The 18,801-nt window shown below is 40.5% G+C and overlaps 1 protein-coding gene across 1 annotated transcript in view; it reads left to right on the top strand.

The window, feature by feature from the left end:
* Window positions 1–18,801, top strand: part of LOC134541429 (glycogen phosphorylase) — a 48,472-nt gene that overhangs the window by 11,159 nt on the left and 18,512 nt on the right. Inside the window, exons 2-7 of the mRNA XM_063384874.1 lie at window positions 7,436–7,537; window positions 10,978–11,160; window positions 13,662–13,793; window positions 16,102–16,213; window positions 18,211–18,356; window positions 18,495–18,668. Coding sequence (XP_063240944.1) covers window positions 7,436–7,537; window positions 10,978–11,160; window positions 13,662–13,793; window positions 16,102–16,213; window positions 18,211–18,356; window positions 18,495–18,668 — 849 coding nt within the window. The remainder of the gene's footprint in view (window positions 1–7,435; window positions 7,538–10,977; window positions 11,161–13,661; window positions 13,794–16,101; window positions 16,214–18,210; window positions 18,357–18,494; window positions 18,669–18,801) is intronic.

The following is an 18,801-nucleotide window of genomic DNA, read 5'->3' as shown; positions in this document are numbered from 1 at the left end:
AGTTGCGCTGACCTTGACCCGGCATCAGCGTCGCCCGCCGCGTAGCGTGCACGTTGTGCGTGTGTGTGTGTGGGGGGGGGGGGGGAAGAGAGAGTGAGTGGTAGCGATCGAGAAACGAAGCCAAGGACTTATGGACGGATCTAGCCGGGAATAAAAAATTTTGGGGGTTGGGGGGGGGGGGGGGGGTAGGTGCAGTAACCTGCCCCGAGAGCCTGGTTATAGAGTGGCCGCAGAATGGGTCAACAAATTATTTTTATGGAAACTTAAATAATATGCGTAGGAATTAGGTTCTGTACTTCATCAAATATTTTTTTTTCCTTTTTAATATTCTCATTTTTTTTTTACATTTTGTAACACAATTAAAACAATATATATTAAAAAAAAAAAAAAATTTGTGTTTCCATTGAACCTTGGTCACTATAGTTTTGGTACTCATATATGCAGTTTTTTTTTTTTTACGTGAAACAGAAACTGAACACACTAACTCTGGTAAGTGCACGGGATTTGATAAAAATTTGACTTAAAATCTTAGAAATAATGTATCACAGATGCAATAATAATAATATGCCAGGTAAATTTATTGCTGTTTCCGCGAAGGAAAGCGTTTATCCGTCCCTGCCACCACTTTAACGTAAAATTCTTAAAAAAATAACGTAGAGCGTTGATTAATGTACGCAAATTGTGTTTTCACACGTAGTTTCCGCATCCGCCGCTAGAATTCGCTGCCGGAGCAGCGACTATTGAATAATCTGATTTGCGGGCCGAAATTTTAAACTGTATAATGAAATGGCTCCGACAGGAGCGAAAAATATTGGGGGGAAAAAAGTTCTAAATCCCGGCTTTGGACATGAGTTTTCGACCAGGAATTTTATTAAAAATGCTGTCCATCTTGTTAAAATATATTAAACAGTTAAAATCGTCTTGGTTAGCTGACATCATCCTCTCAAACGTCGGTGAATTAGAAAGTCGTGTTAACATTTTGAAGTGACGGTCATCTTTTTTTTTGTTTTTAATTTTTATGTATGGCAGGTTTAGAAACTGCTGAGTAACCCTGGATCAGCAGTTCTGAAGACTCTGCCGCCTCACCTTTATGAACGTTATGCCTCAAGGCTGTGTGTGATGATCTACTGGCCCTCGGCATTATTTCGTGCGGCCCGCCCAAAGAATCATAACATAAAGAAATATCAAACATACTTCTACTGCCGGGTGTTAGCCGCATGTGTCTGCGTGCAAAGTGGGGAAAGTTGTCATCAGACAAGTGTTCAGAAGCCACAGTATTCTCACAGCGATGCTAAAAAAAATTAAATTATTTATATTCATGAAATCTGTATGGCCCGTTGTTCAATGATTTTTTTGAAGAAGCATTTTCCATTACTTCATCACTTTCTACATATGTTATTTATTAGTCGCTGCACAGAACATCGGTAGGTATAAAAAATTGAAAAAAAAAGTTGTTGTAAAAATGCAATATGAATTAAAATGTGTCTGGCCGTAGGATTAGTATAAAAAATGATGCCCGGCGCTCGAAATTAGAGAAGTTGTTCAACACGTCCTTCGGGTGTGTTAACAGTGGACCCGACATGGGACTATTCCACTGTCGACCTATGTCACTACGGAGAAAATGGTGACCATTGTTGCCAGATTAACACTAAATATAACTTATAATTATATATTTTTTGTTTATCGCCGTTAATCGTAAGTTGGAATATATATATATATATTTTAATTTTATAATTTGTTGATTTTTAAGACTATAAATTAATGTTTATTTGAAGTATTCCCATAGTTGTACCTCGCCAGTGATGTGTAACATGTAACCTTGGTAACGAGCAAGATACATGTGTTCTCGTGTTGCAAGCACACGTATAATACGAAACTCGGTTCACGAAATTTAACGTAGAATTCTTTAAAATAATGCCGAGCGATATAAATGTGTGCAAATTTTGTAGCAGAACGAAATTTTAAATTGTATGATGAAACAGCTCCAATAAAAGCGAAAAAAAAAAAAAAAAAAAAAAAAACTTGAAAAAGAAAAATCCTAAACCCTAGTTTTAGACCTGGTTGTCGACAAGGAATTATATTAAAATACTGCCCATCACGTTAAAATTCATTAAAAAATTGGTTGTCTGTAAAGTCGGTTTACGGACGATAGTTTAACGTGACAACGTCATAACAATACATTGATGAAATGATTGCATACTTTTATAAATAAAATTGTATCATTTTTATTTTAATAATAAAAGAATAAATACTTGAAATTATACTAGTAATGAGATTTTTAAAATGCAAGAATAATTAACCTTTATTGCCGAAATTGTTGTTGTAATAAGCAATGAAAACCACATTAACTTTTCACTTCACTTTATAAACAGTCGACGGAACAGTTCACGTGTAGATGTAAGTTGTGTGCTGCCGCTGTCTTTCTTCTCCTCGGACGCATAAGCCAATCGAGTGGAAGAGAGATAGATGCGGCGCAAGCGTACAATGAGCGTAACGGGACACAGCGTAACTGAACAATGTGCGTAACGGGACACAGCGTAATGGAACAATGTGCGTAACGGGATACTTTTTCGTGCGTGTAGCCGGCGTTCATCGATTTATTAGACGTCACGTCAAAACGTCTTTAAAAATACACGAATAATAATAATAATAATGTAAAAATCCTAGTTTGACCATTATTCGAAAAAACATTATTGTAAAGCTCATTTTATTAACTTCGAACTCGTGACGCGACGGTAATCATAAATTTTTATACCTAGTCGGAAAGTTGTCGCGTCCGCGAATCATGTCGCGCTAACGTCTAAGGTCCCGTTATGAACGACGGAGTTTACTCATTACGTAAACAGAGAAACATAAACACCATTGTGTTCATCGGCGTCTCGTACTATATACATACCGCTATCTCGTGAAGTTCGTGTTATGAGAAGGTAAACCTATTTTGTAAACACTTAAAATAATTATAATTCCTGAAACTCACTTTAGCTCCCCCAAAATAAAGATGGTTGAAAAACTGTGTTATTTTTAAGTTATTTTATGAATGTATCATGTTGTCACTATACAGGAGTGAGTGGTAATTACTTATTTTGTAGAGTAGTTTATTTGACATAATCTTAATAGCGTTTGGTTTGCGCTAGTTTTATTGTATCCATAAATGTAATTACTAATTGGATGTGCATGAAAGTAGAGATCAGGGAAATAAAGACGGGGCATAAGGTCTTTTTCTAGAGAGAAGGGGGGGGGGGGGGGGTGAATTTCCGTATATTACACGCACCAAAATGGCGGCCGTTTGTTTACAAATGTCAGCTGTACCTGGAATTGGAGGTTAAGTTGGAGAAAAATGTCAACTCGCATCATTACATTTGTATTTTGAAAATTAGATTTGGACTATTAATAAATGTATAAACATATTAAACAGTAATTCGTATTGTGATCTAATTTTCTTCCCGTGCAGCTTAATTACAGTCGTTAATAAAAGCAGGCTGAAACAGCTGATACAAATGTAAACAAACGTCCGCCATATTGTTATATGAAAATCAGAACAAGAAAAATGTGTGCGTGGAGTCCTCGCGCGACATAAGTGAAACTTCTTGCTTATTAGGTGTGTGTATATATAATATTTTTTTTATTGAACAAGAGATAATAGAGAATATTAAGGATCCGAGTATTATCTCAAATAAAATAAAATAATTTTTTTTCCGCGCCCTGTACTATCGTATCATTTCACTGGTACTTTTTGGTGCCTCTTTCGGCAGTTTATTACCACGTTGCCTTTGTTATACCTCTTGTCTGCTCCTGTCTTGTTATTATTTTTAGGCATGATGTTAAATGATGATCTCCAGTTGAATAAAATTAAAAAAAAAAAAAAAAACACCCCAATCGAACATACATTTCATTTATAAAGTCCATCTCATAAGTCTGTAAGTCCTTTTGAGATTTTAATTTGCGGAGTTCACTTACCAAAAATAAATATAAAGATAACCTTTTAAATCTATACATCTTTTTTTAAATTTTTTTTACATATTCAAGCACACTATTCACTTAAAAATGAATGAACTTATAAAGTTAATTGAATGAATAAATAAATAACTCTTTTCCAATCGATTAAATAAATTGTAGATACTTTAAATAAAATCAAAGAAATGTGGTAGCGTCAATTGTTGTCGGCCGTTACGAAAACTGAGGAGTAGAGGAACACAAGCATAGTTACGAGAATTCTGTAGCATCACTGCTGCGTCATTTCTACCTCTCCCCTGCCGTCTCCCTTTCTGGCCGTTACAAACTAGCATACAGCATGCTCCGCTACGTCTTCCCATTCGACCGCTAGGGCATGCGTTGGAGTGGCGTCGCCGCTGACGCACTCTCCTCCTCCACCGGTTCCTTACACCACGTGCCTAATCTCATGCGATCGGAATTTTCATTAACGCTCGAAAATTGTGGTCCCTCCAGCTAAAGCCCACCCGCACACGGTACAATATTTTCTACTAGTTTGCTTACTAGAATGCTTACTGGTTTCTGTACCGTGTAGGCTACAAGCTGAAACACTGGGCGCGCTAGAAGTTTCTGCTGCACACGATTCTAGCTGCCTTACTAGTTTTGTTAAGAGAATATTCTCCACAACAAATTTTTATCATGATAATTCACATTTTTTTACTACATACAAACAAGGCTCTTCTTTGTATGCATTTATTGAAACGAGAAGTTGGTCATAGTCCACTTCTTTCCGTCCAAGTTTATCACGACATGCGCGCTTACAAGTGTAAACAACCCATAGTGCTTGTTTTCGTGAGTTCTGATTGGCCACTCCTTAAATATTGGAACACACCAAGCAACGAAAATAGGACGCTGTCTATTACGCAAAAACCAGTAGCCCAGCTCGTACAGCTACTAGTATCCAGTTTTGAATTCGAGTGAAGAAACTAGTAGTAGTAGAGCCAGTACGACTCCTAGCTTACAATATTGTAAGGAATATTGTACCGTGTGCGGCGGGCTTAAGAAGTTTCACTTCAAAGAATATGGAAGAGAGGGGGAAAAAAACGGTTTCTTGTCTGACGGCTAATGCTCCATCTGTGTCCTTTCTTAATGTCTGCCTGAAAATTTGGCAGCGCTGGTGGTTGATGCCAAGGTCACCTTGAAGGAATCACTGCCGTTGTAATCGGTGAGATATTTGGCCACGAGAGAGAGGGGGGGGGGGGGGAGTCGTGGCGGATGAACACGGGCGGTAAAACAGTCAAGCAAGAGTGGGCACTCATCCAACTGACCCGCGCGCAGTTGCCAAGAGAAGCAATTGAACACAAACGACGTTGCCTAACAGCCGCTCTTGCAGTCCCTGCAAGGGGTGTGTGTGTGTGTGTGGGGGGGGGGGGGGGGGGGGTATATTTTCCCTGTGTTTGCCTGTCTCGCTTTATCTGACACGTTTTTCAAACCGTAACGTGTTAAAAAGTTTTAACAGCATACCATTGACGTACTAGGCAAAAAAATAAATAAACGTTTCTGAAAGGAATGTCAACCATTCAAATTCTTTATTCCGTTTCAGTCTTAAGAATCAGTACTGCACGTAAAAGTGAGACTGTATTTCGGCAACTAATCTTGACAAAATGTAATTCCTTTTGAAAGATTGGCGTTAATATAACCACACTTCTTATTCATTTATAGATAAGAATTTGATCGTATGAAACCTTTTTCGTTCAACTGAGGATTCCAGGGAATTGTATTTTCGAGGTGTTGTTATACTTGGGTGTATAGTGTTACTAACATGAGAAAATGAATTTAGTTAAATAAAATCTGAATTTAGGTTCTTTAGGATTAACTAGCTGCCCGACCCGGCTTCGCACGGCTATACTAATGGAAAAAAATTAAGCCATATCTCCCATTTACAGTAATGGTAAATAAAAAAAATTCAGTGAAAATTTATTACAATGCTGTATAATGTACCGGAGAGAAAATGAATAGCACCGATGGTTTCCCGACTCGTGCACGCAAAGTACAACTGATGTACCCGTACTTCGCTACGGCAGTCTACAGGCAGATCACTCTTGCGCCGCTCATTATACATGCCCCTCCTTGTGGGTACGCCACTACCGCGCGATGCCCGTTGCCATGGAGACGCAGAAGGCATGAACAATGCAAAATCCTGTTCTCATGCAGACAAAGTACCCACTGTTGTCTGGTTTTAACTACCCATAGGATCTAATTTTCGGAAAATGTCATCCTGCATAACATAAGGAACATTACTGTGAAGTTTCAAGTCTGTAAAATATATATATAAGTTACTTGAAAAAAAGGGCAATAAAAACAAATTAAACACAGAGAGAGGAAAAAAAACAATTGTTTAGGTTTGCGATTTAAAGTGATAAAAAGTATTTAAATACTAATTGAACTCTTATGAGGGTACTGATTGTTTCGTTGTTAATATCACACGGGTGTTTTTTACTTGTATGGGAAAATTAAGAATGATAAGGCATCTAGTGCGTGGCAACAATGTTAATAGGCAATAGGAAATAAACTTCTAGCGCCTGCGGCATTGTCAACACACACTTCGTACGTGTACTGCATGTTGTATCTAACCCCCTCCAACGCATTTGATTCTAAATTGGACTTTTAGTAAGGATCCCTAATGTTATTGATAATATAATATAGCCTATAGCCTTCCTCGATAAATTTACTATCCAACACTGAAAGAATTGTTCAAATCGGACCAGTGGTTCCTGAGATTAGCGCGTTCAAACAAATAAACAAACAAACTCTTCAGCTTTATAATATTAGTATAGAAGTATAGATAATCGAAGAATCAGCTTGCCGGCTCACCAGTTCTGAGATTTTACTTGGCAAAGCCTTGACATTACTTTCTACTACCAAAAACCACCATAAAATATTCGCATAGGTCACTTAAAAAATTTTTGAAGCTATAACTTATTTGTAACCGACGCTAATTTTAAAGCCGCTGCCGATTATAAGGCTGATACAGGTCTTAAGGCCGATACAGAATTTAAGGGCGGTGCCGATTTTAAGGCCAATACAGATTTTAAGGCTGGTGTCGATTTTAAGGCCTATGTATATTTTAAGGCTGATACAGATTTTAAGGGGATTACTGATTTTAAGATGAATACAGATTTTAAGGTTAGTGTCGAATTAAGGCCTAAGTAGATTTTAAGGCCGATGCAGGTTTTTAAGGCTTATGTAGATTTTGAGGCATATGTCGATTTTAGGGCATATGTCGATTTTAAGGCCGATACAGGCTTTCAGGCCGATGGTACCAATACTTTGTTTTCTAAGTTATAATATCTTTCTTGTTACTAATAATCAGCATTACATTATTTTACCTTAAATTTGTGCTTTGACAGTTTTGAAACCACGCCTTTTTTATATGTAATATTTTAGTAACTGTTTTTGTAGTGCTGCAATGTACATTAGTAACTGAATTTTTTTTTTTTTCCAGCGTGTGTACTACCTTTCGCTGGAGTACTACATGGGTCGGTCTCTCCAGAACACCATGATCAACCTGGGAATACAGAGCGGATGCGACGAAGCTATGTACCAGGTAAATAATTCAGAGACCAAATACTGAAGTAATCACTTATTTCATTATTTTTATAGTATGTAATGTAATGTAGGTGTATCGCATAGCTTCACAAGCAAAGAAATTCATAATTTTGTTACGAGAACTAAAAAAAAAAATCCAATTTTTTTAAAATAAGGCCCGTTATACCAATGGAATGGAAACGTAACGAATGGCAACCAATGAGATTGTCTTTCAAGGTACGAAATATTAATTAAATTAAAAAATATATATGCTTCCAAATCATAGCACAATCAGAAATTACATTATTGATAAAATAAACCAAGTAATAATAGAACACCCAATCATCCATCGACCCAGTCATTCACTCACTCTCTCATCCTTCCACTCATTCTCTCATACTTCCACTCACTCTCATACTTCCACTCATTCTCTCATACTTCCACTCACTCTCTCATACTTCCACTCACTCTCATCCTTCCACTCATTCTCTCATACTTCCACTCACTCTCATCCTTACACTCACTCTCTCATCCTTCCACTCTCTCCCTCATCCATCCACTCACTCTGTCCCTCATCCATCCACTCACTCTCACCCTCATCATTCCACTCTCTATCCCTCATCCATCCACTCACTCCCTCCCTCATCCATCCACTCAATCCCTCCCTCATCCATCCACTCCCTCCCTCATCCATCCACTCACTTCCTCCCTCATCCATCCATCCACTCACTCCCTCCCTCATCCATCCATCCACTCACTCCCTCCCTCATCCATCCATCCACTCACTCCCTCCCTCCCTCATCCATCCACTCATTCTCTCCCTCATCCATCCACTCACTCTCCCTCATCCATCCACTCACTCCATCCCTCATCCATCCACTCACTCCATCCCTCAAACAACCATCCATACACTCACTCCATCCCTCAAACAACCATCCATACACTCACTCCATCCCTCAAACAACCATCCATATACTCACTCCATCCCTCATCCATCCACTCACTCCATCCCTCAATCAAACATCCATACACTCACTCCATCCCTCAAACAACCATCCATACACTCACTCCATCCCTCAAACAACCATCCATACACTCACTCCATCCCTCAAACAACCATCCATACACTCACTCCATCCCTCAAACAACCATCCATACACTCACTCCATCCCTCAAACAACCATCCATATACTGACTCCATCCCTCAAACAACCATCCATACACTCACTCCATCCCTCAAACAACCATCCATACACTCACTCCATCCCTCAAACAACCATCCATATACTCACTCCATCCCTCAAACAACCATCCATACACTCACTCCATCCCTCAAACAACCATCCATACACTCACTCCATCCCTCAAACAACCATCCATACACTCACTCCATCCCTCAAACAACCATCCATACACTCACTCTCTCCCTCAAACAACCATCCATCCATACACTCACTCTCTCCCTCAAACAACCATCCATCCATACACTCACTCTCTCCCTCTAACAACCATCCATACACTCACTCTCTCCCTCAAACAACCATCCATCCACTCACTCTCTCCCTCATCCATCCATCCACTCACTCTCTCCCTCATCAATCCACTCACTCTCTCCCTCATCCATCCACTCACTCCCTCCCTCATCCATCCACTCACTCCCTCCCTCATCCATCCACTCACTCTCTCCCTCCCTCATCCATCCACTCACTCTCTCCCTCCCTCATCCATCCACTCCATCCCTCATCCATCCATTCACTCTCTCCCTCATCCATCCACTCCCTCATCCATCCACTCACTCCCTCATCCATCCACTCACTCTCTCATCCATCCACTCACTCCCTCATCCATCCACTCACTCTCTCATCCATCCACTCACTCCCTCATCCATCCACTCACTCTCTCCCTCATCCATCCATCCACTCACTCTCTCCCTCATCAATCCACTCACTCTCTCCCTCATCCATCCACTCACTCCCTCCCTCATCAATCCACTCACTCTCTCCCTCATCCATCCACTCACTCCCTCCCTCATCCATCCACTCACTCTCTCCCTCATCCATCCACTCACTCCCTCCCTCATCCATCCACTCACTCTCTCCCTCATCCATCCACTCACTCCCTCCCTCATCCATCCACTCACTCCCTCCCTCATCCATCCACTCACTCCCTCCCTCATCCATCCACTCACTCTGTCCCTCATCAATCCACTCACTCTCTCCCTCATCCATCCACTCACTCCCTCCCTCATCCATCCACTCACTCTCTCCCTCATACATCCACTCACTCCCTCCCTCATCCATCCACTCACTCTCTCCCTCATCCATCCACTCACTCCCTCCCTCATCCATCCACTCACTCTCTCCCTCATCCATCCACTCACTCCCTCCCTCATCCATCCACTCACTCCCTCCCTCATCCATCCACTCCATCCCTCCCTCATCCATCCATTCACTCTCTCCCTCATCCATCCACTCACTCTCTCATCCATCCACTCACTCCCTCATCCATCCACTCACTCTCTCATCCATCCACTCACTCCCTCATCCATCCACTCACTCCCTCATCCATCTACTCACTCCCTCATCCATCCACTCACTCCCTCATCCATCCACTAACTCCCTCATCCATCCACTCACTCCACCCCTCAAACAACCGTCCACTCACTCTCTCCCTCATCCATCCACTCACTCTCTCCCTCATCCATCCACTCACTCTCTCCCTCTCTCACTCATTCATCCATTCACTCCCTCTCTTTCATCCACTCACACTCATTCATCCACTCATCCACCCTCTAATCCATCTTCCTTTCCATTAATATTTTCATTTTTCCACTCATACACATCCATCTACCAATTCATTCATCCATCAAACATCCACTCATCCATCAAATAATCCATCCACTCATCCAGCCATCTATCCATCCAACCATCTACTCATCCAACCATCTACCCATCCAACCATCTACCCATCCAACCATCTACCCATCCAACCATCTACCCATCCAACCATCTACCCATCAAACCATCTACCCATCAAACCATCTACCCATCAAACCATCTACTCGCCCAACCATCTACTCGCCCAACCATCTACTCGCCCAACCATCTACTCGCCCAACCATCTACTCGCCCAGCCATCTACTCGCCCAACCATCTACTCGCCCAACCATCTACTCGCCCTACCATACGTTCATCCAACCGTACGTTCATCCAACCGTACGTTCATCCAACCACGTGCTTATTAATTCATGCATTCTTCCACTTTTACATCCTTCCACTCATGTATCCAGCCATTCATTCATCCAACTCATCCAAACATCCACTCATCCATACGTGCATCAACTTATCCACCCTTTTTTTACATTAACCTATTCATCCGTTAACAATTGCATCCACTCGCACATCCGTCCTCCCGACACCCGAGGTTGTTTGACGGCCGCTGTGTGGTGTGCCCCTGCAGCTCGGCCTGGACATCGAGGAGCTGGAGTCCCTGGAGGAGGACGCAGGTCTGGGTAACGGCGGCCTGGGGCGTCTCGCCGCCTGCTTCCTCGACTCCATGGCCACGCTGGGCCTGGCCGCCTACGGCTACGGCATACGCTACGAGTACGGCATCTTCTCGCAGAAGATCCAGAACGGGGAGCAGGTGAGATGACGCCGTTCACGAAACCTTCCCGCTCCTGTCTCGAGCGGGGGGTGGGATGGGAACCAAAACAAAGGAATCGCCGGGGGGGGGGGGCAGTTGCCCCCACTGCCCCCCCCCTCCCCCTAGAGCCCTAGAGATTCAAAAAAGTGTAGCCAAATGCAAGAAAATACATACCTACTTTTCTCACAACTTGCCCCCCCCTCCCTCCCCCCCCCCCCCCCCCCCCCCCCAGAACATCGGCTGGCCATTGGCTGGCGACGCCCTTGAACCGAAAGACACAATTTTAGTTTTAACAGAATTTATGCAATAACATTTGAGGAGGTTGCTGCAATAAGGGCCTATGAGACGATCTGCCTTTTTTTTTTTCTGGGGAGAATACAAACATGAATTCTACATATCTTAATCTCTATGGTCACCAAATATTATCCAGAAATTTTGAATTTGTTGTGTTGGTATGAAAAATTTTATGCGATGATAATGTTATAAGCCCTTTTTGAAGAGAACCATTTTAATTGTTGAAAGTTTTCAGATAAATAGATTACCCACTATTTTTATGTGTTTGTGTATTAGTGGTGAAAGATTAGGAAAATATTATTTAGTAAGTTACAGAATATTATTAACTAACTTAATGTACATTGGAGTAACTGTGCTCTGACTTCATATATGCCATCAAGAAAACTTTGCAACTTGATATCTCAGAACATTGATTTGGAGCATGGGCCCTTATTGCAGCAACCTCCTCAGTTTGCTTTTGTTTATGCATCCACTTTTGTGTAACAAGAGATTAATATGATATAAATAAATAATTACGTAATATTATGTTAAATATGTTGTTATTAATTAAATATCAACTAAAAAAGATGTAACTTATTTATAAAAATATATATAATTTCCTATATTATAATGAGATCAAGTTAATATATAAATCATCTCATTTAAAGACAATAAGGTAGTGTTATTGATAATAATATTACAGTTATATTCATTACCAAAAACTAATTAAATTAGGTACTAAATGCCATTTACTCCACAGGTTACCAGCCAGTCACTATTAACTTCAGGAATTCCGTTAAATGATATACTACGCTATAACTAAGCCCAGTTTTGAAGAGCAATCAATAAAAAATTGTTATGGCCAAAAAACTTTTGAAATTGAGATGTTGCGCTTTGTTTCATTTTTCTCTCCCTTAAGGTGGGATGAGGCTCCACCATTTTAGTTTTTGTTTGCATTTTATTTATTCTGAGCTATGAATTTTGAACTTGTGCTCCAGATTTTTGGCACGATAGGGTATAAATAGGCTTCAAATACGATTCAAAGATATTATACCTTGATAAAGCGTGATGCTTTTAACAGGTCAGTGTCTGGAACAGATGGGAGGCATTTACAGATTATTTTACGGAAGTGACTATAACTGTCATAATTAAGTATTGCTAGTGATGGGTCAGATACCAATTTTCTTGAATCAAATTCTCTAATTCAGGTCATGTAAAGTATTCAGAATCACCCCTTTGGAACTGAGTCTCTTAGGGTCTAAAATAATGTGCAAGAAAATATATTAAAGCTATGGTATTTGTTTCACGAACAAAGTTTTTGGAATTAATGTATATCGTAATTGTCTTCACATAATTAAGTATTAAGAATACAATATATTGGGGAACAGTATTAGGGGAAGTATGAAGAAAAACACAAATAGATTGTTAGTGTTGAATTTTTGAATTTAATACATTCCATATTTTTTCAAATCGCAAGTCTTTCAAATACTAGAGATTCTGAGGTATTTGGGGGTTTGAGGAGTTTCCCAGTCCATCTTTAATTACTGCATCAGTCTGCACATGTTGAAATCAATAAGTGTACCAATTCCTAAGCCTTGTTAGCCATAAAAAAAAATAAAATTCAAGATGGTGATGCATATAGATAATCCCCTTTAACATTACCGAATTTTTATGGTAACCCTATAAAGTTTTAATTTGAAAGAGCCCTTCTGCCTGGGCTTGAATATGTGCCGCTGAATTTTTTTTTAAAACTAACCTATTCATATTCGTAGGAGACTCCTGAATGAATTTGCGATCTGTGGAGAACTCGTACATCAATCGTGGCCAATGTGTACACAGTCCATTGAAGTCTTGCAAGCATTCCAATTGTTTGGTTGGTGTTGCGTCTATTTACTGTAAAGTTAAAAAAGAAATTTATAAATTTAAGTCAAATATTATACACTTATGTTTTTTATTTACGTGTAATCCTGTGGAAATACTTATAATGTAAAAACAAATACAGAAAATATATGTACCATTTGTGCGTGGACTGTTCATCTTTGTGACTGGTGCAATAAAAATTAGCAGGGATACTTGCTTGGTGTTTGTTTTTTTTTTGTTTCCTGGCACTAGTTTATGCTGTTGAAGCGCAACTGCGTTATGGACGTAGGCTGTAGTGTAGAGTGTTCAGTACATCTGCAAGATGTAGCCGAAGTGTCACTCTAACGTCGGTGCTTTTTCCGCTGCAGGCGGAGGAGCCCGACGATTGGCTGCGGTACGGGAACCCGTGGGAGAAGGCGCGGCCGGAGTACATGATCCCGGTGAACTTCTACGGCCACGTCGAGGACTCGCCCCAGGGCAAGAAGTGGGTCAACACGCAGGTACAGTTTTACTTATTCGTTCATCCATCGACGTGCAACATCCTAGTTCTTGGTATACAGCATTTCGTGAGAGTAATATCAGTTCCCTTTAGTTTACCAGACTGTCCTTGACCTCACCCTAGCCAAGACAGCGCCCGTCCTTCCCGTTAGGACCTGTATACGTCGATGGTTGCTGCAAGTTTTTCAATGTTTGGAGGAAGTGGCATCTGACGTTCGAAATATCCGTCGCTGTGGTATATAGGGAGTGGTGGATTATTGAGCATGGAGAGACGCACACAGGGATGCGGAATCGCATGGAACGGGAATATGTGAACACGGCGCTGCCGTCTGTGGCGGACGGCGCGAACCAAAGTTCACAAAGCCAAAGGTAAACTTTATATGTATTGACTGCGTAGTGAATTTTTAACAGTGGTAATTTTTCCAAGTCTCTTTCGATTCTATCGGAGCCGTTTCATTGTTTGGTTTAACCTCAGCGTAGTATGTACTTGAATCCCTAGCTTTGTCACCATACGGAAGAAATGCTTGTCTGTTATCTCGGGGACTCTTACGCTGTCAACAGCAATTAATCTGCCATTTACGCTCTCCAATGCTCTTCCCAGAACTGTTTATCTGGCTTCTCAGGGTTATGGCATTACCGCCAAGAGCTTAAGACTGAGATAAGCAGGCACCAAAAATGTTTTCCATGTCCCTTACGGTCGGACTTTCATTTGGACATTCCATGTCTCATTGTCAAATTTTCGCTTCGAACACCTTCCAATATGTTGTGTCAAATAAAGTTGTAGGATCATAAAATCTCCGGAAATATCACTAGCAGCCATGTTTGTTTGACAAGTTGAATGACTTGGTTTCCAACAAATATTTTGCATATAGGACGGGTGTTTAAAATATTTTGGATGTTGGATGCAATCAGCCGGTAAAAATCATGCCTAGCAAAACGGAAATTACATCAGTTTTTGTTACAACGATTCTTTGAAATGGTGAAGAACACAAGAACACGTGGCAATTAAAGAGGGTATAAAAGTGAAGTAACTGAAATAATGTTAAAATAAAATGTATGTGAAAAATATTTATGTGTAAAAAAGGAAATGATGTTTCTATAACTGAAAAAAATCACTGAACAATTATTTCATTAGGTAAAGAATATTATTGTGAATTAAATTTATGTATACATGTTCTAAAAATTTCAAAATTGCTAAACTAGCATAACAAGTCTAGAAAATTCTATTTGAACTGTGGTGCATTATTTAACTTCAAAATTTAGATTAGAATTGACAATCTATAGATAGCTCGGACAAAAAATTAACTTTGAAAGTGTGACATGATTTGAAAAAAATTTGAGGTTCTGTCCAAATTTATTTGATGGAGAATATTGGAAGCCATTTTCCATCCTTCTAACTCTATTGTCACATATATTGGAGACAAATATTTGAGTGTGACAGGATCTTTAGAGTGAGTACAAAAGCCCCGTGAACGGAATTACCCTCTGCTCTACCCTAAGAGGGAAAGGTCCAAGTGAGATGAATTTGGCAGGACAGAAAAAGTTGCCATGCATCTACAGCCTTTTTTTTTTTTACTGCAAAAAGTTTTCCGACTCTGATTTTTGGGAGAATAGTCATGCTGGATTAGTGATTGTGCTGGATTTTCAAAAATTTTTACAGGAGTAACAAATGTGAAGATGTGGAAAGATAAAACGGTAGTCCTTTACAAAACAGGAAAAAGCTACTACACAAATTTATAGCATATTATCCTTTATACAGCTATTATATCAGGTACTTCAGAACAGACAACCATTCTATAGACTAATACCGCCATGGTTTCAAAAGTCAAGTGTGCAAAATTTCATAGAGATCGATTCTGCGTTAAGGATTGGTTTTATCAGAATCTCACCTGGGCAGTATGGTAATTACCATTACAATGATTTTTCCATCCAATACGGTCAAATGTTTAATTCCCGCCATTAATAAAGTATGTTAATGTTTATTTTTATTTATTTATTTATTCCCAATTTAAGATCTTGCCCGAAAAATTATTATCCCATATAAAACAATGTATTTTGAAGTTGAAAACCATTATTTGTTAGGATATTACCGGTCACTTATTTATTTAACAGAAACACGAATTTGGTGATGTGTAAAGTTTCTTTCAAAAACGTTTTCATATTTGGTTAAACCGGTTTCTGTAAAGAGAGTGCTCACCGATTGCATGCAGCGCTCACACTCTGTCTCGTGTAGAGTGGACTACATTTAACAGCCCACATTCTTCCGTGGTTAGTCTGTGCTACTACGACTGTGGACTCGCTGTTTCGCAGGTGGTGTTCGCTATGCCGTACGACAACCCCATCCCGGGCTACGGGAACAATGTGGTCAACACACTGCGGCTCTGGTCGGCCAAGTCTCCGGTGCAGTTCGATCTCAAGTTCTGTGAGTGCGAGTTTCTTTTTTTTTGAAACACGTCACATTTACTGAAGTACAGGGTGTCCATAAAAGAAATATCCCAGTTTCAATGGTATGTTAGAACAGTTTAATTTCGACTATTTACAACAAATCATACATCAAATTGAAAGTAAACTAACTTGGAGTTTCTTATTAATGTAAAATATTGTACCTTTTAGTTGTACAGCACACATCCAACCTAAAGTCTTCCCACGCTTTGGTTAACAAGTCCGGAGTAGTGGAAGCGACAGCCTCTTCAATTCCGTGTCTCAACTCTGGCAAATCATTAGGTAGTGGCGGAATGTAGACACAAATCTTTTATAAAGCCCCCAAAGGAAAAAAAATCACATTGCGTTATGTCAGGTGAACGTGGAGGCCAGCGAAAAAGAGCTCTGTCGTCTCGACCATCACGACCAATCCAACGGTCAGTGTCTTTGACGTTCAACCACTCTCGTGCAAAGAGATTCCAATTGGGAGGGTTGAAATTACAGATTCACTCTTAGCAAATTGCAGAGCACAAAACACTCTACGCTCAGGAGTCGCCATTTTTGTGTAGGTGGCGCTGCGAGCGAGAAAACAGCAAAAGAGTACTCACGCATGCGCTTATCTAAAACTGTTTTAAATACTCTTTGATGTGTGACTTTGAATCAAAACTCTACAATGCCTACGGTGTGTCATGTATCACTCAAAATGACACAGGTGCGGAGAAATTAATATTACGGAACATTTAAGTGTCATATTTGTCCGGTAATATGCTATCTCTTTTAATTATCAGATTTCACAAAAAAAAAAAAACTAATATCACTGATATCTCCGGTTTTAAAAATGAAATTTGCCTGAAAATAAAACTATATAATCTTGTCTGTAACTGTTAACTCTAGTCACGCTGGAATGCTGTACGATGCCTAGTCAGATTAGTCGTCTGCTCATTGTGGCATTGCAAATCTTGCTGAAGATAAATCTCAGCGTGTTTCTGCCATTTGTAGATCTATTATGTATTAGATTTAATATTGCTTATCGTTAGAATCTAATCTTGTCACATAATTTGGTGTGAAGAAATTTTATTAGAACATTGTGAAAGTGTTTTAAAATTGGTTCACCAGGTATTTGTGGACATCCGGTAAAGACGACCTTTGTTATGGCCATTTGCAACATATTCTGCTCTTCAATCCGTGATCCAATGGTCTTAGCCCAATAATGATGCTGCACCATGTACTGGGATTACACCATCGTCGCTCGTGTGAACCTTAATTCGTACATTTACACTCTACGGCAACGAGCGGCAACATTGTCGAAGAAATGTTAGGTGTATTTCTATTGGTGGGCTGGAAAGATATGGAGTCACTACGATCGATTGTGACACAAAAAGCAAATGGCTGATGCGGTTGCCCGCAAGACGGCAGCTCACGCTGGGCCGCTGCCTCGTCTCTGTTGATTTCCGACATCTTATATCACATACTAGTATTTAAAAAGTAATTACAGACAGTATCAGTCTGAAATATGAAAAGGTTTTGTTAAAAAAGAGGCCTTGGAAAGTAATACCGATGAAATAAAATGCCTTATTAAAGCATTAAATCAAAATAACAATAATTCAAAACACTTAAAATATTATTATTTTTTTATAAGTGGCTGTCGACTCTAGAAAAATAAGTATTTTTAATAAATATATTACTAATATAACCTCAAATTTTGTATATCCTTCTCTGATATTTATGCCTGATTAAAATAATCACTCACATAAAGTCCGTACAAATCCTGGGCATGTCAGTTCTTGGCTGTGTCGAACCGAGATCATTGTCATGAACCGCCAACCGCAAAGTTCCCAATGATCTTCGCTCTGCGCTCGAGACACAGCGGCGCACCAGAAATTGTGGTCGAAACCACAATCGAACGAGCCTGAGCTCATATGGCGCAACTGACTCGTCGGCAGTTTTGTCGCTCGTGTTGGTGGCTGAACTAGACCCCCGGGTCGGTTCTGGTTTCAGTCAACGACGGAGACTACATCCAGGCTGTTCTGGACCGCAACCTCGCGGAAAACATCTCGAGGGTGCTGTACCCCAACGACAACTTCTTCGAAGGGAAGGAGCTCCGGTTGAAGCAGGAGTACTTCATGTGCGCTGCGACCCTGCAGGTGAGGAGCGCCAAGCGTCCTTGTTTGTGACGCATGTTTCCCCTCGTCCAGCAGTCGACCAGCCGTCGAAAGATGACTCTTGGATTCGGCCGTTAGTGAGAGCGTGTTCTCTGAAGCCAACACGACTTTGTTTCGCAGGACATCATCAGGCGGTTCAAGTCGTCCAAGTTCGGGGTGAGGGACGTGGTCAGGACGTCCTTCGACGTCTTCCCGGACAAGGTGGCGATCCAGCTGAACGACACGCATCCGTCCCTGGCCATCCCGGAGCTGATGCGGATCCTGGTGGACGTCGAGGGCCTGAGCTGGGACAAGGTACCTGCCGTTCCACCCGAAACTGAAGCAAGTCGGTTGAAGTTGGCTGGTTCAGTTTGAGTCGAGTTGTGGTCATTATTTTAGTTCTTTCATTAATTCGGTCTTTCATCGTACCTTCATCGTTTTATTCATT

Source organism: Bacillus rossius, chromosome 18 (assembly GCF_032445375.1).
Source record: "Bacillus rossius redtenbacheri isolate Brsri chromosome 18, Brsri_v3, whole genome shotgun sequence".
Taxonomy (NCBI): domain Eukaryota; kingdom Metazoa; phylum Arthropoda; class Insecta; order Phasmatodea; family Bacillidae; genus Bacillus; species Bacillus rossius.
Note: the sequence above shows the minus strand (reverse complement) of the source record. Positions and strands in the feature narration are given on the sequence as shown.